This window comes from Tachyglossus aculeatus, chromosome X1 (assembly GCF_015852505.1).
Source record: "Tachyglossus aculeatus isolate mTacAcu1 chromosome X1, mTacAcu1.pri, whole genome shotgun sequence".
Classification (NCBI taxonomy): Eukaryota; Metazoa; Chordata; class Mammalia; order Monotremata; family Tachyglossidae; genus Tachyglossus; species Tachyglossus aculeatus.
This window is the reverse complement of record NC_052101.1, coordinates 21,768,028-21,793,991: the sequence shown is the minus strand read 5'-3', so window position 1 is coordinate 21,793,991 and position 25,964 is coordinate 21,768,028. Positions and strand designations below refer to the sequence as shown.

Here is a 25,964-nt window from a genome sequence, read left to right as displayed (position 1 = left end):
CTATTTAAAAACTGACTCCCAAATCTTTTAGAAAGAAATGTCAGATCTATAAACGCTTGTGAATGATGGCTCTCTGAAGAACTGTGCTCTACACTGTAAATGCACGACACCTCTGATTAGCACGTCTGAATAAACTACTATTCCTTGCATAATTTTAATACCCGATACAGGAATGCTACATATTTATTATACGATTCTGTTTTCAAATTTTTATAACAGGCCATAAAAACAGATACATTGCAAAATTACCTCTATATCCTGGATAATCTTTGGGTATAATGACCTATAAAATGAATTAGGCGGGCCGTCTGTTGGTCTGTTTTTAAACAGGTACTGATCCCTGGCAAATAAACAAAACAGATGTTACGTTTGCACGTTTAAAAAAAAAAAAGGATAAATGTCAATACAGCACTGTACCAACAAAGATAGTGAGCTTTCCAGGGAGTCTGTTGGTTTACACACACGTGGCCCAAATGCAGGATCTGTGATATACAAAAGTAGAGCGTTTGAGTTGGAGGGACCCCAAGCTACAGTTGGCTCTGCAGGCTGGGTCAAAGTAACAAAGCGCGGATCATTCCCAAATCCCCCTTTAGCCCATCGTTTTTCTCCAGGGCTGCTAAAAAGCAGCCAGTTGAAATCCTGTGCCTTTTACTCCCCCTCAGATCTCACAGTCTTCTGAGAGAGGGGGCTGGCAAACGGTGAGCGGCTGGGGGCCAGAGAGGTAACGGAAGGGAGAATGGCAGAGGGTGGACGATCAGATCCTGAATAATACAGTGGGGGCTGGCAATTTCTATTATTTCAGACCGACTGGAAGGCCAACTGGAAGGGTGACAAGGGTCCTCGTTTTCCAAGAGAAGACAAACAACTGATCCCAACTCCGGAGCTCAGGTTGCAAATAAACCCCGTCTTTTAACGGAGACGTACGACACGCGTCTTCCCGGCCGGCTTGGCAAAGCGACTCTAGCAGCGGCACTTACCACCCTCTTCTTTCTGAAAGTCCCTTCCATAGCGGGTCTGTGCGTACCATTCTCTCGATCAACTTCTTCCAGAGCATTCCTTCGGAGATCACCCGCTGCCATTCCTTACACACCAGTTCGGCTGCGCAAAGCGATCTGGCATCCAGGTACGAAAGGATATTTTCTGCTATGTGATCTAAGCCTTGCTCTACCAAGAGACGGGGGAAGAAGAGGCGACACAAATGGTCAGTCTTGCCACGGTAGCCAGGATGATGTTTAAGGGTCTTAGTCGGCTATTCTCCCAGTTAAAACAATCCAATCTACTCAAGTTACAGTGCGGTATTTATTCGAAGAATATCAGAAGTTCAATGAGCCTGATTCACTTTTAGTTTGAAGAGGGTGTAAATTCACGTACGAGCGTTCGGTGGGGCGATGGTGTCACAACCTAGGAGACAATGGTCATTTCTATTTTTACCTGACCTGTGTTTCACATATTCCCCAAGAGATGTACTTCCAGACTCTTCAAAACAAGGGAAAATAGAGCTTAATTTGTTTCGCATCTACTTCACAACGTCATGATAAAGAATTTAATGTATTAAAATTCCATGGGCAGAATTAGGTTCTGGGTTTGTTCACTATACTAAGAGCTGGGGTAGATATAAACTAATCAGGTTGGACATAGTCCATGTCCCACATGGGGCTCACAGCTTTAATTCCTGTTTTACAGATGAGGTAACCGAGGCACAGAGAAGTGAAATAACTTGCCCACGGTCACACAGCAGACAAGTTGTTGCCAACTTGTACTTCCCAAGCACTTAGTACAGTGCTCTGTACACAGTAAGCGCTCAATAAATACAATTGAATGAATGAAAAGTGACAGAGCTGGGATAAGACCTCAGGTCCTCCGTCTCCCAGGTCCCTGCTCTTTCCACTAGACAAAGAAATAAAACAATACTTGTATGATCTTCTTTATAGTACTTTTCTTTTAAAATTCCATAGGAGATGGGGACTGAGTTTTCATTTCATAAACGCTGAAATAGGGAAAGGGAGTTTCCGTGACAAACAGGAATACAAAGTCCGTGACAGAGCAAATAATTAATAAAAGCAAATTCTAAATCTAGTATCCTACCCTGTGTCCTTCTGCCTTTAATAGTCTTAGGACCGGTGTACAATTCAAGTTTTTTTTTAAAAATAGACACGTGGAGATCATCAGTATTGACTGAGCACTTACTGTGAGCAGAACACTGCACTACGCACTTGGGAGAGCACAACACAACAGAATTGGCGGACACATTCCCAGCCCACAACAAGCTTACAATCTAGAGGTGATGATGAACATATGTTGTGGCTTCCTGTGGGTAGAAGACACTTTTCTTTCTTCTGGGTCTTATACAGCTTCAGGAAGGATGAGAAAGTGGAAGCCCAAAGCGGGGAAGAAAGCACGCCTGCACACATGCAAGCATGTGAACACACACACAAACACACACACAAAGTCACACAGTTGTAATAGTTTTGATTAAGCACTTACAGTGGGAAAAGCATATAATAAGCACTTGGGAGAGCAAAATAAAACAGGCAGTAGACACATTCTCTGCCCACAAGTTTACAGTCTAGAGAAGCAGCATGGCATAGTGGACTGGGCACGGACTTTCATTCATTCATTCAATCATATTTAGTGAGCACTTACTGTGTGCAGAGCACTGTACTAGGCACTTGGGAAGTACAAGTTGGCAACATATAGAGACGGTCCCTACCCAACAGCGGGCTAAGGTCATGGGTTCTAACCCCGCTAATCCCAGCTCCGCCACTTGTCTGCTGTGTGGCCTTGAGCAAGTCACTTCACTTCTCTGGGCCCCAGTTACCTCATCTGTAAAATAGGGATTAAGACTGTGAGCCCCATGAGGGACAGGGACTGTGTCCAACCCGATTTTCTTGTATACTCTCCAGTGCTCAGTACAGTGCCTGGCACACAGTAAGCACTTAAATACCACAATTATTATTATCAACATCATCAGAGGTGGCGATGAACATAATTTGTGGCTTTCTGTGGGTAGAAGACCGTGCCTTTCTTCTGGGTCTTATACGGTGACGGGGAGGATGTAAAAGTGGCAGGCCCAAAGCGGGGAAAAAGTGTGCGTTCACATGCACACAGACACACACACTCACAGAAAAAATCACACCATAGTAGTAATAGTATCGATTAAGCTACTGTGTGCCGAGCCCTGTTCTAAGTACTGGGAAAGAATACACAGGAGGGAATTCAATGTGGTCCTTTGTCTCTCATGGGGCGTGGTAAAAACTAAACTTAACTGGACTCCCTCCGGTTGGGAAGAGCTGGCAAAAGCCTTGCAGCGTTCAACTGGCTTGGGTAACTTGGAGAAGGGGAAGTGCTCACCTCCTCCAGGAGGCCTTCCCAGACTGAGCCCCTTCCTTCCTCTCCCCCTCGTCCCCCTCTCCATCCCCATCTTACCTCCTTCCCTTCCCCACAGCACCTGTATATATGTTTGTACATATTTACTTCTCTATTTATTTATTTATTTATTTATTTTACTTGTACATATCTATTCTATTTATTTTATTTCCTTGGTATGTTTGGTTTTGCTCTCTGTCTCCCCCTTTTAGACTGTGAGCCCACTATTGGGTAGGGACTGTCTCTATATGTTGCCAACTTGTACTTCCCAAGCGCTTAGTACAGTGCTCTGCACACAGTAAGCACTCAATAAATACGACTGATGATGATGATGATGATGAAGTGCCATCTTGGCAGGGCCATTTTGGTCCAGTCCTCCAGTGAAGTCTACTGGGGAGGGAGAACCAGCTGTAGGGTGGGTGACCCGCCCCACATGACGAAAAGTCCTTTTTTAAATTTAGATCAGCTTAAAAAAAAATCTAATAGAAATTATCCTAATGATCCTCATCCATCTGATATGTCAACCTTCCGGCTTGCGGGCTGAAAACCTCTGATGCTGTTCTGTCCGCTTGGCCTGAATCTGTGGTCCTGCAAAATCCGATCTGCGGTACCCTGCTTTAAGCAGATTCAGGTGGTGCACGACTGTCTTCGTTCTTCAGGAAGATTCCAGCTAGAAGCTTTGTACCCACCTATATTTGGAGGGGGACGGGGCAGCGGAGGAAAGATGAGGCGAAGAGTATCCAAGATACTCTTCTTCAAAAAAGGATTAGTAAACAGCAGTTACAAAAACCACAGAACCTGGTTTTTCTTTCCTCCATTTTATTCTTCTCTTCCTTTCTGTTGGCTTTGGAACTGGGGCTTTTCTTCCTTGTTTTTAGGTCTTGTTTTGGAATTTTTTTTTCTCCCGTTGTTTTCAGTGGAAAATGCCCCCACTTTTAACGGGTCTCATACTCAACCTGGTAGAGAGCCCAGCCCAGGCTGTGGCTAAAGAGGTTTTAGTAGGGAGATACTGTGTTCCACAATCGGCAACTGCTATCCTTGCCAGCAGTCTTGGGATTCAGGCTGCTGGACACGGGGGCAACAGGAACAGAGTGCAGGAGCCTTGGCACAAATCGGTACTGCGACGGGGGAAAATCCCCTCAAGCACACTTTCCTATCTGCAGGATATACTGTTCCCCTTCTCCCATCCCAAACTAAAGTCCTAAGAAACATGGGCAACTCCTGTGAGAAAAAAGAGGCAGCGTGGCCTAATGGATACAGCACGAGCCTGGGAGGATCAGGGTTCTAATCCCAGGTCTGCCACTTGTCTGCTGTGTGAGCTTGGGGAAATCACTTCACTTCTCTGTGCCTCAGTTACTACCTTTTTTTTTAAATGGCATTTGTTAAGCGTTTACTATGTGCAGAGCACTGTTCTAAGCGCTGGGGGGGTTACAAGGTGATCAGGTTGTCCCACGTGGAGCTCAGTCTTAATCCCCATTTTACAGATGAGGTAACTTAGGCCCAGAGAAGTTAAGTGACTTGCCCAAGATCACACAGCAGACATGTGGTGGAGTCGGGATTCGAACCCATGACCTCTGACTCCAAAGCCCGTGCTCTTTCCACTGAGCCACGCTGCTTCTCATTTTACTTCTGTAAAATGGCGATTAAAACTGTAAGCCCCAGGTGAGATAGGGATTACGTCCAACCTGAGTCACTTGTTTCTGCCCAGCGCTTAGTACAGTGCCCAGCACATATAGTGAGCGCTTAACAAGTGCCATTAAAAAAAAAAAATTCCAATCTGGGCTCAAGCGGAGGAAGAGTACGTGTACAGCACAACTGGGGGCTGAGTTGACCAACTTGAGGATGCAATCTCTGTTCTTGAAGATTGGCAAGGGGCATGAAAATGTGACAGGCTACATTTTCCAGGACATACTACCTCCGGGAGTGTCTCTTAACCACGCACACAGATGTAACCTTGGCTTGATCATCTTCGAAGATGAAAGCCAGATGGATAGAAGAAATAGAGAAGACTTGTACTCAACTACAGTGAGGGCATTGCAGAGATGATTGGAATAACACCCAAAGATAATTGGAGCTCTTTGGGAGAGAGCCATTTTCAACTTGAGAAATAGATCCAGGGCCCATGTTGAGTGAAAAAATTTAAGTTGGTAAGCAGCTAATGGCCCAAACTGCCCTTTTTCAAAGGCTGTTCCGCATCTTATCTTCTTGGATGCGACTCAGGAATTTAGAGTTTGTTTTATTTTCTCACCTCCTCTTGTCAGCCAAACACACATTCTTCTCAAAGTGGGGGACAAATTGGGAGTTGGTGGAATTCCTTCAAAGATGAAACTAGTGTTTTGCTCGGGATCTTCCACGATCAACCCTCCTCCTCCTCCAGCTGTCACTCTTCTCTCACTCCCCGAACGGAGCCCCTCCGTTTTTCTGATGCCCCATTGCAATATGTAGGATGGGGGAAATATGACAAGAGCCCTCCAGCCTGCAACTGCCCCACAATCCTGTCTCCCAGGAACTGGTGTCTTCTTTCCTGATCCTGCTTGATTTGGTTACGGTTTGTGTCCTTTCTTTCCTCCATCCTCTTGTCCTTTGGGTTTGTCCCAGAAGGATGGAGAGGAAAACCGTCAGGCTGCTTCTGCAGCCAGGAAGACGGAGGGGGCAGGAGTCTCTTGGGTTCTGTCGGCTGGTAGCGGGAGCCTGCCAATGTCCCGTATGTGAGTGGAAGGCTGTGGGAATGGGGGCAAATCCCAAATATCCGTAACCTGGGGCATGCCAGGTTGTATGCCAATTTAGGCAACTGGCAAGAAGCTTCCCCATCCCAACCAGAAACAGAAGAGGAAAGCTGGGTGAGTCTGTTGCTTTCACTTTGATTTGTAATACCCGTTGTGGGCAGGGAATGTGTCTCTTTATTGTTATACGGTACTCTCCCAAGCGCTTTCTACAGTGTTCTCCACATAATAAGTGCTCAATAAGTACGAGTGAATGAATGAATGAATGAAAATCTAGCTGTTGAGCAGGAGGGCGGTGCCCACTCGGCCTATAAAGAATGCCCTCTTGGAGGTGGTAGGTTCCAAATAAAAGAGCTCAGGCCTGGGAGCAAACAGGGCAAACAGCAAATCCCCTAAAACACAGGGATTTTAGTGCAGCTCAGCTACTGGTCCACTTGTGTGATACTGGAAAAGCCACTTCATCTCTCTGAACCGTAATCAATAGCTTCAGTTGAGTGTCTACTGTGTGCAGAGCACTCTACCAAGCCCTGGAGAGAACACAATATAGATTGTTTATACATGATCCCTGCCCCAAAGGAGCTTACCACCAGTTTTCTCATCTATAAAATATGGACACTACCACAGACGTCTCCAAAAAGTAATTTAGAAAAATAGAAAATCAGAATATGTCTCTGGCCCTTGTCTCTAGGGGCTTTTTACACTCCCTAGGCAGGCTCCGAAAGCAAAGGCGGCATTCGGATTTTATTCAAAGTTGCCAAGAGACTTTGGGGGAGGAGGGGAAGGAAGAGAGAGCAACATTCCATTTTTAAATAATGCAGCCCTGGAAAACAATAATCAAAGAACTCAAGCTAACAATTTTTCGGGTTCTTTTTTCTTTTTTTAAAAAAAGGACTATATTCCTTTCTACCTATCACGCACAGAACTGTTGTCAACTTTAAAAAAAAAAGTGGAAGGTAGGGACCGTGCTTATATGAATAGTAAGTCGAACTGAGTGTGTTTGCAAAATAATGGACAAATGGCTATAAAGTCATATTCCGGCAGTGAATCTTGTCACCGGTAAAGACTGGATGATGAGGACTGTGATTACTAGGTACTGTCTAGCCTTGAATCCTCCATCCTTTCTTTAAAAAAACAAACAAAACAGGCCAAAACGACGGCATCTCAGTTGCTCTAATCTGTTCTTACCCTTCACACCTCCCAGAACACCTTTCCTTAGACCCTGTCATAGACAAACTCTAAGAGCCCTGTGGTCAGTTTACCATCCCCAGCTATCTATCAGCTGGAGGATACGGCAGGCCTGCCCAAATTGTCAAGACCCAAGGGATCTCCTCTGCTGTTAGGTGAATCTACTTCCATTCCAAAAGGTATAAGCTTTGAAACAACAATACTTACTGACCACAAAGGTAGCCTGGAAAAATGGTCACAGCAGACTAAACACTTACCGCAGCACGATTTTCAGAAAACCCCACCATAATTATATATGTGTATATATCAATACATAGCCATTCATCTCAGGTTCTAATTGTGTCATTTCAGGACAATGCACTAACAGCTTATTCAACATGGTTCAATTCTTGATCCATTTATGGTATTTACTGAGCACTCAACTAAGCATTTAGGAGAGTACAGTACACAGTCGGTGCACACATTCCCTACCCACAAGGAACTGATAATCTACAGGTAATTGATTCGGTTTTGTAGGGGGTGTCCTGAATTTCCAGCAACCGAAACACTTTGGATATTAACCACTCACACACTTGGGGCACATTTATATTAGCCGCTAGACAACGGCACTCAATGCTCAAGACTCTCTCTCGATGAAAACAACAATTAACCCATCCATGCTGCTTCCCCTTTAGTTCTCCATTTCCCCTTTACGCTAAGAAGCCATCATCATCAATCGTATTTATTGAGCGCTTACTGTGTGCAGAGCACTGTACTAAGCCATCGATGTCTAAGCACCAACTGACTGTACTAAGTGCTTGGAAACATACAACGGAGTTTAGTAGATGTGACCCTTGCCCTAAAGGAGGGTACAATCCAGCAGGGGAGAAAGACATTAAAATAAATTACAGCTATGAGGCAGATGGGAGGAAAAAGGAAAAGGAAATATGTGTAGGAGTTAGTGCTTAAGTAATTCGCTCTGCATGGAAGTACTACAGGAGATTGTGCACATGCAAGTAAATGGCACAAAAGTGGAGGTTATTTTTTTTTAATGGTATTTGTTAAGCACTTACTATGTGCCAGGCACGTACTAAGCACTGCAAGCTAATTAGTTTGGACATAGTCCACGTCCCACATGGGGCTCACAGTCTGAATCCTCATTTTACAGATGAGGTAACTGAGGCCCAGAGAAGTGAAGTGACTTGCTCAAGGTCACATGGCAGACAAGTGGCAGAGCCGGGGTTAGAAGCCAGGTCCTTCTGACTCGCAGGCCCGGGCTCTATCCATTAGGCCACACTGCTTCTCTGGAGGGAATAAAAACTAATCAGGGAGGGCCACCTAAACTAGATCGATCAATAATGATGACGGTATTTGTTAAGCACTTACTATGTGCAAAGCACTGTTCTGTCATCGATAGTTGCTCAACTTTCTCTCTCCACAGGGCTCTAAGCTACACCGGGGAGATGTTAAAGGGAAGCCCAGCGGCGACAACCATTTCATGGCACAACTGCAGATACTAGGGGTCTGCTGACCCAGGCAACAGGGAAAAGGAAAATACCTGCATCACCACGCTGCTCATAAGTCCGTCCTCCCTAGTTTGAAAATGGTGAGCAAAAGCGTAAGGTTTTCATCAAAGCTAAATATATAAGTACACCCAGTGTCTCCAAAGCTTAAAAAAATCAACTTTAATCAAGGGCAGAGGTTCTGTTTATAACATAATAGCATTCTTTCAAAACTCTCAGCTGCAGTACAGCCAACTTCCAAAAGGACTCCTCACGAAAAAAAAAAAAAAGGCAATCCTACAATGATGAACTGTGGACAAAGCCATGAATTCACTGGAAGACTGTAAGCTGTTCTTTCAAAAAAGGCACACACCAGAACTCAGAATTTCCATTTTAAAATGTAACATCTAGCATTGTTACTTATTTTCTTCATAGATGAGTCCCAAATGCTAGTTTACTGCCAGGTGGCTATCAGTGGTATTTACTGAGAACTTACTAAGCGCAGAGTACTGTACGAGGTACTTGGGAGAGCAAAATATGGAATCATTAGCAGACACGTTCTCTGCCTGTAACGAGTTTATAGCCTATGATTTTCCGCAGTGTGTCCAAATTTTCAATCTCCACCTTTCCCAAGTGCACAGAGCGATTAAGGAGTCGCCCCAAGCAAGGCCGACAGGTCAGCCTGGGTTCTGAAACTGCGGGATTAAAAACCTTTTCCAAAGGAGCAGCTGAGCGGAACGATGGGGGCTAGCACAGTGGCACTCTCACTCTCCCGTCCCCATCCTGTCGGTTGTATTCCTCCTGGCCCTGGACTGCCCGGAGCTAGTCTAGCTGGGCAGAGGAGGGGTACAGGATGCCGCAGAAGCCCACCTGCAAAGACTTGGTACATACAAGACCCACTTAGAGCCGAAGTGGTGACTGCAGGCCCGGTGCCGGAACACCACGGCCCAGCAGGTTACCTTGGTAGCCGCTGCCATCCTTGCTGCCCAACGTGAGGTGGCTCTTTTTCTTTTTAGGTATTTGTTAAGCGCTTACTATGTGCCAAGCGTTGTCCTAATTGTCCTAACCGCCGGGAGAGATACCAGCGAATCAGGTTGAGCACGGTCCACGTCCCACATGGGGCTCACGGTCTTAATCCCCATTTTCCAGATGAGCTAATAGACACCAAGAAAACAAGCGATTTCCTGGAAGTCACCCAGCAGAGAAGGGGTGCAGCCAGGATGAGAACCCAGGTCCTTCTGATTCCCTAGGCGTGGGCTCTATCCACTTGGCCACACTTTTCTGGATTCCCGCTGAGCCCGGCTACCTCACAAAACGCCCCGGAAGGTTCCGCAGTCCGAAACCTTCCCCACACATGGCAAACTGCCAGCGGGCAGCCCGCTCGGTTGTAGTGCCAGGACTAGAACTCAGGTCTCCCGACACCCAAAGTTGTGCTCTTTCCAATGGCCCACTTCGATAAATGTCTTTTTAGAATACACTAGGCCCACATTTGTAACTTAAACCCAAAGACGTTTGCCCTGCCGAGGTCCCCTTTCCCAACGTTTATCTCGGCTATCTAAGGCCGGGGTTTTCATGTCGAGCCCCGAACCTTTTAGGGTCCAGCTGAGCCTCAGTTTCAGCTGGCAAGCACCCAGTCCAACACTCTGCACACAGTAAGGGCTCAAATAAATATCACTGACTGACTGACCTGCAAAAACGGGGGTTAAATACCTGTCCCCTCTCCTACTTTGACTGTGAGCTCAACGAGGGACAACGGGGGCTGTGTCCGACCCGATCAGAGCCATGTACGTGCTTAAATACCACTGTTATTACTATTATCATTACTAAGTAACGAACCGATAGTGTGGGACTCACGAATAGTTTCTTCAAAGCGAAACTGGATCTGCTGGACAAAAAGCTGCAGCAAATCAAGGCACTCAGTGAAACCAAGGGAACGATTCTATCCTACTCTGACATGTGTTGACATCTGACATCGGCCAAGATGGTCCTATACGATGCCCTGCTACACTATAGATCTATTCCTAAAGAGAGAATAGTTTTATTCTTCCCTGACTGAGCAAAACAGAACCAAAAAAATAAACAAATAAAACACAAGGGAATCCACAGAGGGTTCTAGATTCACACAGCTCAGAAAGACCAGGCCACCAGCACCGCCACTTGCCAGTATGTGACCCTGAGCGAGCCACTTAACCTCTCTGTGGATCAGCTTCCTTATTTGTAAAACTGGGAGCGATAAGAAGCAGCGTGGCTTAGTGGATAAAGCACGGGCCTGGGAACCAGAAGGACCTGGGTTCTAATCCTGGCTCTGCCACTTGCCTGCTGTGTGACCTGGGGCAAGCCACTCAACTTCTCTGTGCCTCGGTTACCTTACCTGTAAAATGAGGATAAAGACTATGGGCCCCATGTGGGACATGCACGGTATCCAACCTGATTAGATCTAGCCCAGCGATCAGTACAGTGTTGGCACATAGTAAGCTCTTCACTATGCTATGAGAAAGAGGAAAAAAAAAATACCTACTCTCCCTACCCTATACAGAAGAGGGGCTGTCTCCTCTGATTGACCTTGTATCTCTCTACCGCAGTCTCAGCATACTGCAACACTTCATCTAGAGATGATGACAATAATGATAATGGGATTTATTTCCTTCTAGATTTTTCAGTTTGGTACCACCCCTCAGCACAACAATGACTGCCTGTGTTTCAGAATGCCACCCTGGAGCTCAGGCTGAAGGTGAACATATGAGACACCCGCCCCCCACACCCAGCCCTGCTTTTTTTATATTATCACCCTGGTCTCTGCGGTCTGACATATACTCACTGGACTCATTCATTTCATTCAATCGTATTTACTTCTAGACTGTGAGCCCGCTGTTGGGTAGGGACCGTCTCTATGTTGCCAACTTGTACTTCCCAAGCGCTTATTACAGTGCTCTGCACAGAGTAAGCGCTCAATAAATACAACTGAATGAATGAATTGCGCACTTATTGTGTGCAAAGCACCGTACTAAGCGCTTAATAAAACCACCTGGCAAACGGTCTCTCTAGAGCAATGCTGAGGTCTGTGGTGGACAGAATGTGCTCTCAGATTTGGATGGCTGAGAAGGGCAACAAACACGGGCTTGGTATGGCAGGGCCTGAGGGCAAAGCTAAGCGCCTCAACTCCTGTGCTGATGAACCTTGCCCTGGGTGGCCACCAGACTCTAAGGCCCCCCAATCATGCTTTAGGCCCTTCTCTCTCCCCAGGAGGAAGCACCATCTTTACGGGCAGTAGCCTTCCATTTCCTTCAGCTGGCCCTTAATGCCCTCACAACCTTCACACTTCAAGACTGTAAACTCACTGTAAGGAATGTATTTGGTATATTGTTCTACTGTACTCTCCCAAGTGCTTAGTACAGTGTTCTGCACACAGTAAGCGCTCAATAAATATGACTGATTGATAACTCCATCCACTGATCGACTGACTGCTTGAAAAGTCCAGCTCCCCCATGCTAGTCGCAACTGAAAATTGTGGGGTGGCTGCTAGGGGCCTACAAGGATTTCATCAGCTCCTGGCATTAAGCTCACGGGTACTCTGTACCCAGAGCCAGGCAGGATTGTCAACCCGGTGCAAATTCAACCAGCCGTGCCCGCCGCAGTTGCTGCTGAAAGCACTGGGGCTGTGGCTTGTGGAAACCAACTGTTGCTGGATTTTTAGTCACCAAAATATCTTCCGGGCTTTACCGACAGTTGGCCACCCTAGTGCCCCGGCGACGGCAGCAGCAGCGCCCCGCTAAAGTGAATTTCTGGACCGTTGACCTCCAGGGTCCAATCCACAGCGCTCACAGAGCCCTCAAACCCACTTGGCGTGCCTGGTGGGAGGGTGCCAGCAGAGAGCTGGGCATTGGCGTTGACAAGGGACAGCACATTTTTCTACCAACACCGCGGGGCTAAAAGAATGGCTCATGGAACCTCTTTTGGCCATCTAAAATCATTAAACTTCCCCAAACAAGAAAGGAAGTTGAGTACTAGGAAATATTTGCTCCGGGTGACTTCACTAAATTGGAGCCGGATTTTTCTTCTAAAAGCATACGGTTAAAAACATAACAGAACAAAAAAAAATGACATTTGAAATGGTTCTCAAAATAAAAAAGGTGCCTCTGGTAAGGTAGGTCGTACGAAGATGTCTAGCGGCAGAAAAACTGGATATAGAACCTTTTCAGTTGGGTTTAGATACTCCTTATGCCTATGTGACCAAGGTGGCTACTTGAAAATATAGAAAATATATTACACAAACACACACACATATTATTTATATATATATATATATATATATATATATATATACATACATACATATATAAATAAAAATATATATAATCCCAGCCACAAAGTAACAAAAGGATAGAACAACACTGGCATCCAGTGGTCAATGCAGATAATCACAGACATAACTCCTCAGGTTCCCTACAGACATCCAGCCTCGCAAATTCCCTTTAGTTGTGTCCACGGAGTAAAAAATGAACAAGGCCAGCATGCAGAAAGAGCTCCAGGTACATGCTAACTTCATATTCGGCCCCTGCAACTCCCAACCCATTCGAAAGAAGTACAGTTACCTGGTAAGGCGGTGATGAAGTCCCGCTGTAACATGGGCTTCAAGTAAGAGTTAATATGACCATGCTGGTAGTGACACATTCGTGAAATAAGATGCTCCACAAATTCAACCTGATCTGATTCAGACCACTGGTCGAAATATTTAATACACAAGTCTTTTTCCTTTTCGTAGTTGCCTTCGGAGGGCCGTTTCCTGGACACGATCACAGATGACGTTCCATTGCTTATCTGTTTAAAAAATAAACATAAGAAATAATCAGTACGTTGATGAACATTGCGGTCATGTAAAATCCACATCTGGAACATGAAAACACTTTTTCTGACATACATAAACAATCATTCGATGGTATTTATTGAGGGTTTACTGTATGCACAGTACTGTACTAATGCTTGGAAGAGTATATATATATATATATATATATATATATAATCAGTCGATGGTATTTATTGAGGGTTTACTGTATGCACAGTACTGTACTAATGCTTGGAAGAGTATAGTAGCACAGAGTTGGCAGGCATTTTTCCTGCCCACCAGGAACTAACAGTCTAGAGGATCTTATGAACTCACTTAAACTGGTTGGTATTCTGCTGTATCAGTTAAGTGTTTACTATGTGCCAGGCAGTGGACTAAGCGCTGACGTGGTTGCAGGCAAATAATGCAAATCATACAAATCATAGTCCCTACCCCACATGGGGCTCACAGTCTTAATCCCCATTTTACGGATCAAGTAACTGAGGCCCAGAAAAGTGAAGTGACTTGCCCATGGTCACACAGCAGACACGTGGAAGAGCCGGGATTAGAACCCAGGTCCTTCCGACTCCCAAGCCCATGCTCTATCCACTAGGCACTAGACTGCTTCTCTGGTAAAAAAAAGTCTACACCGGAAAACTAATGTACTTTTACAAGAGAGGAATGTCAATTAAATAACTTCACCATAAACCAAAGCACTTCCTCATTTTGATACAGTAGCCAAGCAACAAGCACGCAGAGGAGTGGGGCGAGGAGACTTCCCGCCCCTGATTCCCGGGCAGGAAGACTGTGCCGAGGACAGTGGGGTTGATATTTGGGCTTATCCCAGCCCCTGAGAACCGTTTCTGCGGGGCCCAAACCATTTTGAACTGTTCCTTCAGACTGCAGCACAGTCCCCTGAGGCTGGCAAACGGGTGGGGGAAGAGAGAATGAATCAGAGAAAGGCCATGGCAAGGCCAAGCTCCTCTCCAGCCTCTTAAGTGTGTGTGTGCGGCGTGGGGGAATTAATGGATAGGCAGGCATATTCCCACATCCTGCAAAAAGAATGAAAAATGCACTCATGAGGTTTTACTCAGGATGGTTGGTTGCCATTATAACCCAGAACCGGGGTGCAGAAGGAATGGAAAAAGGAGGGGCGGGGGGAGAGGGAGGAAGAAGCAGGAAGGGGGCAGGGGGGAGAGGAGAGAAGAGAAGAGGAGGGATCATCATCATCAATCGTATTTATTGAGCGCTTACTGTGCGCAGAGCACTGTACTAAGCGCTTGGGAAGTACAAATTGGCAACACATAGAGACAGTCCCTACCCAACAGTGGGCTCACAGTCTAAAAGGGGGAGACAGAGAACAAAACCAAACAGAGGAGTGAGAAAAGGGGAAAGGGGACGGAGGTATGAAGTGGGGCTGAAGGAAGAGGAAGGAAATGGTGCACGCAGCATTGGCACTTCTCTTCCTTCTCCACTGCCGCTCACAGGTCACTTCAGACACTGAGGCTGGGGGCACGGTCCCCTTAAGGGCTGAAAAGCCACACTTTGTTTTTAGGGCGTCTGTTGAGTGCTTAATATATGCCAGACACCCTACTACGCCCTGGGGTAGATAAACGCTGATCGGATGGGACACAGTTCATGTCCCACATGGAGCTTATGGTCTTAATCCTTATTTTACAGATGAGGAACCCGAAGCACAGAGAAGTGAAGTGATTTGCTCAAGGTCACGGCAGGCAAGTGGTGGAGCCCGGATTAGAACGCAGGTTCTAGTAAAGACCTGCCTAATAATGAGTTCCTCTCTCCTCACCCACCCGAAATTTCCATGGGGAGGAGGCCCCCTCCCACCGTGCCCCAACCCGGGCAGCCCAGGAATCTAATGGGAACTGCTGCAGCGGTGGGCTGGACTACAGAGAATAATAATAATAATAATAATGGTATTTGTTAAGCGCTTACTATGTGCAAAGCACTGTTCTAAGTGCTGAGAAGCAGTGTGGTCTAGTGGATAGAGCACGGGCTTGGGAGTTCGAAGGCCATGGGCCCTAATCCTGGCTCTGCCACTTGTCTGCTGCCATGTGGCAGGTCACTTCAATCAATCAATCATCTTTATTGAGCGCTGTGTGCAGAGCACTGTACTAAGCGCTTGGGAAGGACAAGGTGGCAACATATATAGACAGTCCCTACCCAACAGTGGGTTCACTTCTCTGGGCCTCAGTCCCTCATGTGGAAAGCGGGGATGGAGACCGTGATCACCATGTGGGACAGGGACTGTGTCCAACCCAACTGGCTTGCATCCACCCCAGTGCTTAGCACAGTGCCTAGCACATAGTAGGCGCTTAGCAAATACCATAATTATTATTTTTATTATTACCGGCCAGTGCTGGCTCCCGAGTCACCCTTGGCAGAGATAAGGCAGGTAGGGCAGGCCTCCGGGCAGGAGGCCAGAGCGAGGTGCAGGAGAGCCCCTTGGCATTCTCCATATCCATGCTCCTGGGGGCAGGCCACATGCTGCTCCTCTGCCCACATCCAATGCCCATGGCGAGGAGCCCTGCCCTCCTCCAGGGTCCCAGGGGGCAAACCACCGCTTTCCCCTGCCTGCTCTGCCACCTGCGCTGGCTGCAAGGTAGCCGGCCTGCACCCCGATCCCCGTGGGCACCGGGTAGGGGGACGCTTGCGCCTATGGGCGCCGGGGCAGGAGAGAAGAGCAGCCCCAGCTCGCCCTGCAACTCAGTGACGAAAATGGGAATCCCATAGGTCGCCAAGCAGCTTGGCTGGAGAAGCAGCTCGGCTCAGGGGAAAGAGCCCGGGCTTTGGAGTCAGAGGTCATGGGTTCAAATCCCGGCTCTGCCAACTGTCAGCTGCTTGACTTGACTGTATATATATATATGTATATATATATATATATATATATATATACATATGTTTGTACATATTTATTACTCTATTTATTTCACTTGTACATGTCTATTCTATTTATTTTATTTTGTTACTGGTTTTGTTCTCTGTCTCCCCCTTTTAGACTGTGAGCCCACTGTTGGGTAGGGACTGTCTCTCTATGTTGCCAACTTGGACTTCCCAAACGCTTAGTACAGTGCTCTGCACATAGTAAGCGCTCAATAAATACGATTGATGATGATGATGATGATGATGTTGGGTAGGGACTGTCTCTATACGTTGCCAACTTGGACTTCCCAAGCGCTTAGTACACTGCTCTGCACACAGCAAGCGCTCAATAAATACGACTGATTGGTTGACTTTGGGCAAGTCACGTCACTTCTCTGTGCCTCTGTTACCTCATCTGTAAAATGGAGATGAAGACTGTGAGCCCCCCGTGGGACAACCTGATCACCTTGTAACCTCCCCAGTGATTAGAACGGTGCTTGGCACATAGTAAGTGCTTAATAAATGCTATTATTATTATTATTATTATTATTATTATTATTATAAATGAAGAAGCAGAGTCGCCATCGAGCAGCACCTGTCTTCCTGGCCACAGTTGAACTCTAACTGAGATCCCCTGAAGGATGGGCCTAGATTGGTCTCTGGTCAAAGCGGATCCACGGCCTGCCTTAGTACAAGCCCAAATTGTCCAGTTGGCACTAGAACCTCACTAATTTCTTGAGGGCAAGCCTTCAGATATCATACGGCAAGATGAAATTCAACTGGGACATCCTAAACCAGTGAGGATCTAGGCCCTGGCTCAGATGACCACGCTTAACAGGAGGGAGAGGGGGAGGGAGAACAGGACTAATGGAAAATGGACTAAAAACGCTTATATTAATAAAGCGAGGTACCGATATCTACCTTTTCGATTGCAATTTGCACTCTACAAAATAGATGGACCTCCTGCAACAAAGCGAACAACGGAATGGGTTTCCTTAGGTGGTGGAAGCAGCCATGGGGGGATCTGGTTTTTTGTCTTGCTTCTTTAATACCGAGAGATATAAAAAAAGGATTGTGTGGACCACAAAATAAATCACAGTAATAGTGTTTATTAAGCACCCCTTGGGTACAATGCCCATACTAAACATTTGGGAAATTTAAAGCAAAGAAGAGACTCCTTCCCAGCCCACAAGGAACTTACACACCAATGGGGGAAGGGAGACATAAAAAGGGTTATAAATAGATTAGTCAAAATAAATTGAATGTACAACTGAATGCACATACATACAAAAGTGCTCAAAGATGGATATAAATAACCTATTTACTTGCATAATTGCCTCCAACACACAATGCAAGCCACCCCGCCCCGCCCCATCTGATTTTCAGGGAGGAAATAAAAGATTATTTTTGTACACAGTAATAGAGGCCCACACTGGGGAAGAAAGGGGAAGGATTAGACTATGCTTATAGGCTCTGGCCACAGGAGTTTTTTTCAATGAGCCTTGCAAATTCTAGGAAGAAAAGCCACCCCCCACCAATTCATTGAGTGCCGCAGTTGGGAGACTCAAGGCCTTCTTACCTTCCTCTTCCTTCTCCCCAAATAACTGTGGTATTTATTAATTGTTTACGGTGTGCCAGGCTCTGTACTATGCCCCAAGATAGACTGACATAATCAGGCCGGACACATGGGGACCACAGTCTGAGAAAACATTCCCAATTTTGAGATGAAGAAACTGAGGCACAGAGACGTTCAATGGCCTGCCCAAGATCACCCAGCAGGTATGGGGTGGAGCTGGAATCAGAATCCAGGGCCTCTGGCTTCCAAGACCGTGCCCTTTCCACCAGGCCATGCTGCTTCTCTGCTTTCCTCTTATTTTTTCTCCTCCTCCCCCTTGTTGCTTGACTGAATTTCCTACATAACAGCCCCTCCTCTGCTTTTGGGTTTCAAAAATTATGCCAAAAATGGCGCAACTGGGCAGTAAACACAGTAAATTCTTAACCGCTCAGATTGGCTGATGGAGAGATACGATTTATTTATTTTATTTATTTTTCTATTATTACTCTATTTTATTTTGTTAATATGTTTTGTTCTCTGTCTCCCCCTTCTAGACTGTGAGCCCACTGCTGGGTAGGGACCGTCTCTAGATGTTGCCAACTTGTACTTCCCAAGTGCTTAGCACAGTGCTCTGCACACAGTAAGCGCTCAATAAATACGAATGACTGAATGATTTGGGGACGGTGAAAACTCATTGTGGGGCCGCTTTTTGGAGGAGATGGGATTTGGGGAGGGATTCGCGTTTGGGGAGGGATTTGCACTTGGGGGGTGTTGCGGTCAGTTGAATTTGGACAGGGGAGGAGTTTCAAGCTGGGAAATAATGTGAAGGGGAGGGATGGAGGCTGGTGGTTAGCTGCAAAGGAGGGGAAATAAAGAGTTCGGGAATAGCAGGCAACGAGGGCATGTAGGTGTGATGGAGCGAACTGGTGGAGAGCCTTGAAGCCAACTGTGAGGAGCTTTGTTTTAAGAGGAGGGGCGCGGGACGGCAGTGGATACTTAAGGAAGACAATCTGTACGGCGGCCGCGAAACGGATCGGAGGTGGGACAGGCTGCCCACTGGGAAGCCGGCAGGGAGGCTGATACCGCAGTCTAGCCATGATATGACTGGAACAGGATGGGAGCGGTTTGGGTGGAGAGGAAGGGGTGGATCAGGGAGGTGCTGAATGTGTCTACCAACTCTGCTATGCTGTACTCTCCCAAGCACTTAATCATTAATTCATTCATTCAATCGCATTTATTGAGCGCTTACTGTGTGCAGAGCACTGGACTAAGAGCTTGGGAAGCACAAGTCGGCAACGTATAGAGACGGTTCCTACCCAACAACGGGCTCGGGGGAAGCACTCAAAAAATAACCAGTGACTGGCTGATTGATGGGAAGAACTGTCGGGACACGGCAGAAGGCCGAAGAGGCGAGTTGACAGACAACGAGGAGTCAAAGAGGAGCAGAAGCAGGATGGCTCTGTGGACAGAGCACGGGCCTGGGACTCGGATGGACCTGGGTTCTAATTCCAGTTCTGCCACTTGCCTGTTGCGCAACCTTGGGCAATCCCTTAACTTCTCTGTGACTCGGTTACCTCAGCTGTAAAATGGGGATTAAGACCGTGAGCCCCACGTGGGACTTCGTACAGTGCCTGGCATATAGCAGGCACTCCAGTGGCTACCAGTCAACCTACGCAACAAGCAAAAACTCCTCACCCTGGGCTTCAAGGCTGTCCATCACCTCTCCCCCTCCTACCTCAGCTCCCTTCTCTCCTTCTCCAGCCCAGCCCGCACCCTCCGCTCCTCTGCCGCTAATCCCCTCACTGTGCCTCGTTCTCGCCTGTCCCGCCGTCGACCCCCGGCCCACGTCCTCCCCCTGGCCTGGAATGCCCTCCCTCCGCACATCCGCCAAGCTAGCTCTCTTTCTCCCTTCAAAGCCCTACTGAGAGCTCACCTCCTCCAGGAGGCCTTCCCACACTGAGCCCCCTCCTCCCCCTCCCCATCCCCCCCGCCCTACCTCCTTCCCCTCCCCACAGCACCTGTATATATGTTTTTACAGATTTATTACTCTATTTTACTCGTACACATTTACTATCCTATTTATTTTGTCAATGATGTGCATCTAGCTTTACTTCTATTTATTCTGATGACTTGACACCTGACCACATGTTCTGTTTTGTGGTCCGTTGTTGGGTAGCGACCGTCTCTATATGTTGCCAGATTGTACTTCCCAAGCGCTCTGCACACAGTAAAGTGCTCAATAAATACGACTGAATGAATGAATGAATAAACAGAGGTGCTGTCGACAGAGATGGAAAAATCAGGAGGAGCTATGGGTATGAGGGAAGGGGAGTTTCATACATATTGGAGTTGGAGGTGCCCTTGGACATCAGATCCTGGAAGGAGGAGAAGATGTAGATTGCCAGCCACGTGAGTGGTCACGATGGATCGATTTTTGGAGTGGTCCGGCACGGGGAAGGAAGCTGAGGCAAATTGAGCAGGTGAGCCCACGCTAACAGGATGTTAGGCGGAAGAGGAGCCGGCACACAAATCCGAGGAGGATTTACCTATCTTTTTATTTATATTAATGTCTGTCTCCCCCTTTAGACTGTGAGCTCACTGTGGGCAGGAATGTGTCTTCTGGTTGTTATACTGTATTCTACCGAGCACTTAGTACAGTGCTTTACACACGGTAAGCGCTCAACAAATACGACTGCATGAATAAATGAAAGGAGGAGATAGGAGGCGGAGAACTCCGGTAGTACAACATCAGGAAAACCGAGGCCTGACCGGTTCAGAGTGGAGGAGATGGTCTACCGTGTCGAAAGCAGCTGGGAGTTTGAGGAGGATTAGGGTGGGGGCATAATCCTTCGGGCTTGGCTAGAAAGAGGCCATTGGTGACCTTAGAAAGCGCAGCCTCAGCAGAGCAAACGGGTGGAAAACCTTACTGCAGTGGGTCCAGAAGAGAGCTGGGGGTTGAGGATACGAAGGCAGTGGGCCCAACGAAAAACTGGAAAGTATTCCGATTCTTTGTCATCTAGCGCTCACGATGACACCGGTTTGCTGAAAGGGAGGGCGAGGTATTGTAAAAGTGCAAAGCAAGCTCATAATATTCTAGAATTAGAGCAGCAGCACAGCCTGGGAGTCGGAAGGACCTGGGTTCTAATCCCGGCTCCTCAACTTGTTTGCTGTGCGGGCTTGGGCAAATCACTTCACTGCCTCGGTTCCCCCATAAAGCTCCTGTAAAATGGCGATTAAGGCTGTGAATCCCACGTGAGTCGTGGGCCGAGTGCAATTTGATTACCTTGTATCTACCCCAGCATTCAGTACAGTGCCTGGCACATAGTAAGTGCTTAAATACAATTATTATTATTATTGTTATTGCTATTATATTGACTGAAACAATGGTCTCATCATTTTAATTTTTATATATAAGAGATATGTAATATATATAAGAGAAGCAGCGTGGCTCAGTGGAAAGAGCCCGGGCTTGGGAGCCAGAGGTCGTGGGTTCTAATCCCAGCTCCGCCGCTTGTCAGCTTTGTAACTTTGGCAAGTCACTTCACTTCTCTGGGCCTCAGTTACCTCATCTGTAAAATGGGGATTAAGACTGTGAGCCCCACGTGGGACAACCTGATCACCTTGTATCCCCCCCAGCCCTCAGAACAGTGCTTGGCACATAGTAAGCACTTAACAAATGCCATCATCATCATCATTATTATTATTCTAAACTAAAGTGCAGCAAAAAGCTTAGTACCAATGGCAGCAAAATACTAAATCCACCCCTGTGTTACACCTTAGGTGAACTGCTTCCGTGTTGGACTACTCTGTCATTTTCAGTTTTAAATCCTGCTGTCCCAGACAGGATTTAAAAAAGCTTAGTACCAATGGCAGCAAAATACAAAATCCACCCTTGTGTTACACCTTAGGTGAACTGCTTCTGTGCTGGACTACTCTGTCATTTTCAGCTTTAAATCCTGCTCTCCCAGACAAGATTTAAAAAAGCTTAGTACCAATGGCAGCAAAATACTAAATCCTCCCCTGTGTTACAACTTAGGTGAACTGCTTCTGTGTTGGACTACTCTGTCATTTTCAGTTTTAAATCCTGCTCTCCCAGACAGGATTTAAAAAAGCTTAGTACCAATGGCAGCAAAATACTAAATCCACCCCTGTGTTACACCTTAGGTGAACTGCTTCCGTGTTGGACTACTCTTGTCATCATCATCATCATCAACATCAATCGTATTTATTGAGCGCTTACTATGTGCAGAGCACTTGGGAAGTACAAATTGGCAACATATAGAGACAGTCCCTGCCCAACAGTGGGCTCACAGTCTAAAAGGGGGAGACAGAGAACAAAACCAAACATACTAACAAAATAAAATAAATAGAATAGATATGTACAAGCAAAATAAATAAATAAATAAATAGGGTAAAAAATAAATAGAGTAATAAATAAATAAATAGAGTAATAAATAAATAGAGTAATAAATAAACAGAGTTGTCATTTTCAGTTTTAAATCCTGCTCTCCCAGACAGTATTCTGAACCACTGACAGCCCGCCCGGACTAACATCTTTTGGAGAGAAAGTGCTGGCTATTTAAAGTGCATCCTCCTTTAGGATTAACAATGGGGGTCCAAGACCCAGTATTTTAAGAGAGTCCACGCAGGGGGCTGAATGTACTAAAAGCACAATGCCAAGGAGCAGGGGAATCCGTGGTGCAGCATGTTCAGCCACCCCAAGCAGGAAGCACGGAGATGGGCTCGCCCCGGCCGCCTGAAATGTCTTTTGGCTTCATCCCGATTCCAGACCGGATCATCCCTTGGGAGACCCATTTCCCCGCCCCGCTTCCAGCAAGAGCAAACTTCTGGGATTTTTACCAAACCCTTCCGGGGCCTTTAGGATGTCTTACAAAAGAGGAGCTCGCCGTTCTAAATTAATTAGAGAGGTTGCAACATAAAAAATCTGAATAAGTGGAGCAAAATAATAATAATTATGATGGCGTTTGTTAAGCGCTTACTATGTGCGAAGCACTGTTCTAAACGCTGGGGTGGATACAAGGTGATCAGCTTGTCCCACGTGGGGCTCACAGTCTTAATCCCCATTTTACAGATGAGGTCACTGAGGCACACAGAAGTTAATGCCTCTTTATGAGGCATTATTTTAAGTCCAATGCAAGACAGAGGTGTTTTACCAGATGAAGTGCCTATTTACATGGCTACTTTTCACATTTCTAACTGAGCTTATTAATAATAAAAGGATGGTGGAACTTGGTTGTATTCCTTTTCTCCTGTGCTTCTTTACCACGTGGCTGACGACGAATAGCAAAGATAATCATCATCATCATCAATCGTATTTATTGAGTGCTTACTGTGTGCAGAGCACTGTACTAAGCGCTTGGGAAGTACAAGTTGGCAACATATAGAGACAGTCCCTACCCAACAGTGGGCTCACAGTCTAAATAATAATGATGGTATTTGTTAAGAGCTTACTATATGCTAAGCACTGCTCTAAGAGCTGGAGGGATACAAGGTGATCAGGTTGTCCCACGTGGGGCTCACAGTCTTAATCCTCATTTCACAGATGAGGTAACTGAGGCACAGAGAAGCTTGCCCAAGGTCACACAGCTGACAAGTGGAGTAGCAGGATTCAAACCCATGACCTCTGACTTCCAAGCCTGTGCTCTTTCCACTGAGCCACGCTGCTTCCTCTCAAAAGGTTAGCTAGCTGACATTTCGGCCCATTCTTCGCCCATCAAAGAGAGGTCAAAAGCCCTAACTGAGAAAAATGACCCGTCTCCCTCCCATAAATTCCCTCTTCTCCTATCCTTAATCCTCTGTCTTCATTTCTCCCTCTCCATTTAAAGACAACCATCAAAAAAATGTTTCATCTTTCTTCTCCCCCAACTCTTAGCAGATCCTGTTTGGCATGAGTGCACTGAAACAAGACTAGCTCGAGTAGGGGAACAGGGTCTCAAGAGTACAGCCCGGGAGAACTCTTTTATTTGCCACCCCGCCACCCCTCCCCTTGAAGCATCCAGACAGTCTATCCATCCTATGGGTACTAAATAAATATGTACAGACTCACAAAAAGGGGAATGCTGTGACTACATAGGCACAGTAAACAGCGATACACGCATTCTTGGAATCCTGGAAAGCATTACGGCCTTGTTAAAACTGTCGCAGGCCAGCAGATTTTTGAATTTATCTGTAAGGTTGTTAAGGAATTTTACCACGATGCCTTTGGCCTGTAATTAACCCTTTGGCACGATACGTACTATTGGTTCTCCCCTGACATCTGTGTCCCAAACTTTGTCCTCTTCCTGACTTTCCCATCTCTGTTGACGGCATTACCATTCTTCCCGTCTCACAAGCCCGCAACCTTGGTGTCATCCTCGACTCCGCTCTCTCATTCACCCCTCACATCCAAGCCGTCACCAAAACCTGCCGGTCTCAGCTCCGCAACACTGCCAAGATCCGCCCTTTCCTCTCCATCCAAACTGCTACCCTGCTCAATCAAGCTCTCATCCTATCCCGTCTGGACTACTGCACCAGCCTTCTCTCTGATCTCCCATCCTCGTGTCTCTCTCCACTTCAATCCATACTTCATGCTGCTGCCCGGATTATCTTTGTCCAGAAACGCTCTGGGCATGTTACTCCCCTCCTCAAAAACCTCCGATGGCTACCGATCAATCTGCGCATCAGGCAGAAATTCCTCACCCTGTGCTTCAAGGCTGTCCATCACCTCGCCCCCTCCTACCTCACCTCCCTTCTCTCCTTCTACTGCCCAGCCCGCACCCTCCGCTCCTCCGCCGCTAATCTCCTCACCGTACCTCGCTCTCGCCTGTCCCGCCGTCGACCCCCGGCCCACGTCATCCCCCGGGCCTGGAAGGCCCTCCCTCTGCCCATCCGCCAAGCTGGCTCTCTTCCTCCCTTCAAGGCCCTGCTGAGAGCTCACCTCCTCCAGGAGGCCTTCCCACACTGAGCCCCTTCCTTCCTCTCCCCCTCGTCCCCCTCTCCATCCCCCCCGTCTTACCTCCTTCCCTTCCCCACAGCACCCGTATATATGTATATATGGTTGTACATATTTATTGCTCTATTTATTTATTTATTTATTTATTTTACTTGTACATATCTATTCTATTTATTTTATTTTGTTAGTATGTTTGGTTTTGTTCTCTGTCTCCCCCTTTTAGACTGTGAGCCCACTGTTGGGTAGGGACTGTCTCTATATGTTGCCAATTTGTACTTCCCAAGCGCTTAGTACAGTGCTCTGCACATAGTAAGCGCTCAATAAATATGATTGATGGTGATGATGATGATGATTCCTCTGATTTATTTCAGAAACAACCTACGGCTGACGATTCACACCCTCCCGCCTCCATCCTTTCCCGCCCTTCTGTTATGCGGCAGTTTATTAATCCACACCACTGGCATGCTGTAGGAAAAGTGGCCTGATTCACCTGTGCTGCCCCTTGTCCCTCCAGAGCCTAAAGACATGAACCCAGAATGAATCCCAGGAAATAATCACCCAGACCCAGGCCGTGAGAGATAGCAGCAGGAGAGCTAACTCCTCTCTGATTGACTCTGGCTCCAAAAGAGGACCGTCCCCACCCCACTTAGGCCCATCCCTCAAAAACCCCAGCCTACTCCTTAGAGCAAATGAGACATTCGACCTGGACGGTCCCTTAGAACAGCAGCTAACTCTGCTTCATTACACACTTGGAGCCTTCTCTGGCCTCTCCTGAGCCAAATGGAGAAGCCGAGAAATTTTCCCAAGACATAACCAAGTAGCCTAAGGAAGGAAAGGGGCTTTGACCTCTCCTGCTGCTCTCCTTCAATCTGCGTCTGAATCTCTGATTGTGTACAAGCTTCCAGTCACGGGGAAAATCCTGGTCTCCGAGCAACACTACTGCACGCATTGGGACCCAGATTGGGTAAGTCCCTGTTACTCAAGAGCTCTCTCTGTTTTG

The 25,964-nt window shown here is 46.8% G+C and overlaps 1 protein-coding gene across 6 annotated transcripts in view; it reads right to left on the bottom strand.

Moving 5' to 3' along the window:
* The window catches only part of FBXW11 (F-box and WD repeat domain containing 11), a 142,496-nt gene that overhangs the window by 29,386 nt on the left and 87,146 nt on the right, over positions 1 to 25,964 (bottom strand). For all 6 annotated transcript variants that reach the window (XM_038772349.1, XM_038772352.1, XM_038772348.1 and 3 more), the window contains 3 exons: positions 13,348 to 13,573; positions 978 to 1,164; positions 250 to 340 (listed from right to left, as the gene is read on the bottom strand). In XM_038772349.1, coding sequence (XP_038628277.1) covers positions 250 to 340; positions 978 to 1,164; positions 13,348 to 13,573 — 504 coding nt within the window. The remainder of the gene's footprint in view (positions 1 to 249; positions 341 to 977; positions 1,165 to 13,347; positions 13,574 to 25,964) is intronic.